The 1,188-nt window shown below is 29.6% G+C and overlaps 1 protein-coding gene across 1 annotated transcript; it reads left to right on the top strand.

The window, feature by feature from the left end:
* On the top strand, positions 1 to 1,188 carry LOC139098614 (uncharacterized protein PF3D7_1225600-like). The gene has a single exon (XM_070650853.1). The coding sequence runs from the start codon at positions 1 to 3 to the stop codon at positions 1,186 to 1,188; it is 1,188 nt and encodes a 395-aa protein (XP_070506954.1).

Below are 1,188 nucleotides of genomic sequence, written 5' to 3'. Positions count from 1 at the left end.
ATGAATAAGTGCAGTGATTGTAACGAATCTTATGATGCTACACAAAAAGCAAGGTATAAGTGCAATGGAGAACATTGCCAATCATGGACACATAAACAGTGTAGTGACAAAAGACAGTTCTCCATTGAGGGATATTGGTATTGTAAGGTTCATATTGAAGATATTCCTTTAGAAAAGCGTCGTTCTAATGTTAATGAAAATGAAGAATCATCTGAAAAGGAAGATAGTGAAGACGAAAAGAATAAAATTGAACTCGATAATAAAATTAATATTATAGATGATGATGATTCCAATTCTAATAAAAATTCCAAAATTGATGATCAGTCTAATGATCATTTTTCTAGTTTAATGCATTCACAGACCAATGATAGAAAGTCTATAAATTCTCACATAACCGTAAGAAATAATAAAGCAATTAATGTGATCCCTTTTGATAATGATGATGATTATAATCCCTTCTCTAATTTCAATTGTGAAGAATGTAACAAGAAATTTACAAAAGATTTAGTTGGAGTGTTATGTATTGAATGTCGAAGTACATATCATTTAAACTGCTTGAACGAATCAGAACTTGAGGAAGTTAAGCACCATAAGTTCGTGTGTCAATCTTGTATTGAAGATCAAATTAGACATAATAATTTGAATAATGTTAAAAGTAAAGCAAAATTAAAAAAGAATGATAAAGAAATAAAACATTTCGCGAGTAGTACACCCAGAGTGGTTCACTCTAAATTTAATGCAAAGACACACAAGAAACTTAGATATGCTGATTTAGATTCCTCTGGTTCTCTTTCTGCTTCTTCTTCATTAAGTGACACTGAAAGTACATCGAGTTTTGAAAATGAAACTAAATTAATTGAAAAATATAAGAAGCTGAAAAAGCTTTTACATAAACGCAAAGACGTTTTAAAATTAAAGTCCAAAATCGATTATAATAGTGATGATACTGAAGAGGAAAATGATAATATTTCACAAAGCGATGCTATGATAGGTATCTACAAATTAACTAAAGAAGAACGAGAGAAGTCCAAGTATGAAAAGCTCCCTATTGTAGACAATATTGATACTAAATGGGCGGTATTTTACGATTTATTTGAACAGTCTAGAAAATTATTTTCCGATGCTGAGAATATTTTACGTATTCAAAGATCAATTAAATCTAAAGAGATTTTAGAAATTGGGGAGTAA

The sequence above is a fragment of the Chironomus tepperi genome, unplaced genomic scaffold (assembly GCF_022539635.2).
Source record: "Chironomus tepperi strain 1889 unplaced genomic scaffold, CSIRO-AGI_Ctep_v1 contig_449, whole genome shotgun sequence".
In the NCBI taxonomy this organism is placed as follows: Eukaryota; Metazoa; Arthropoda; class Insecta; order Diptera; family Chironomidae; genus Chironomus; species Chironomus tepperi.
Note: the sequence above shows the minus strand (reverse complement) of the source record. Positions and strands in the feature narration are given on the sequence as shown.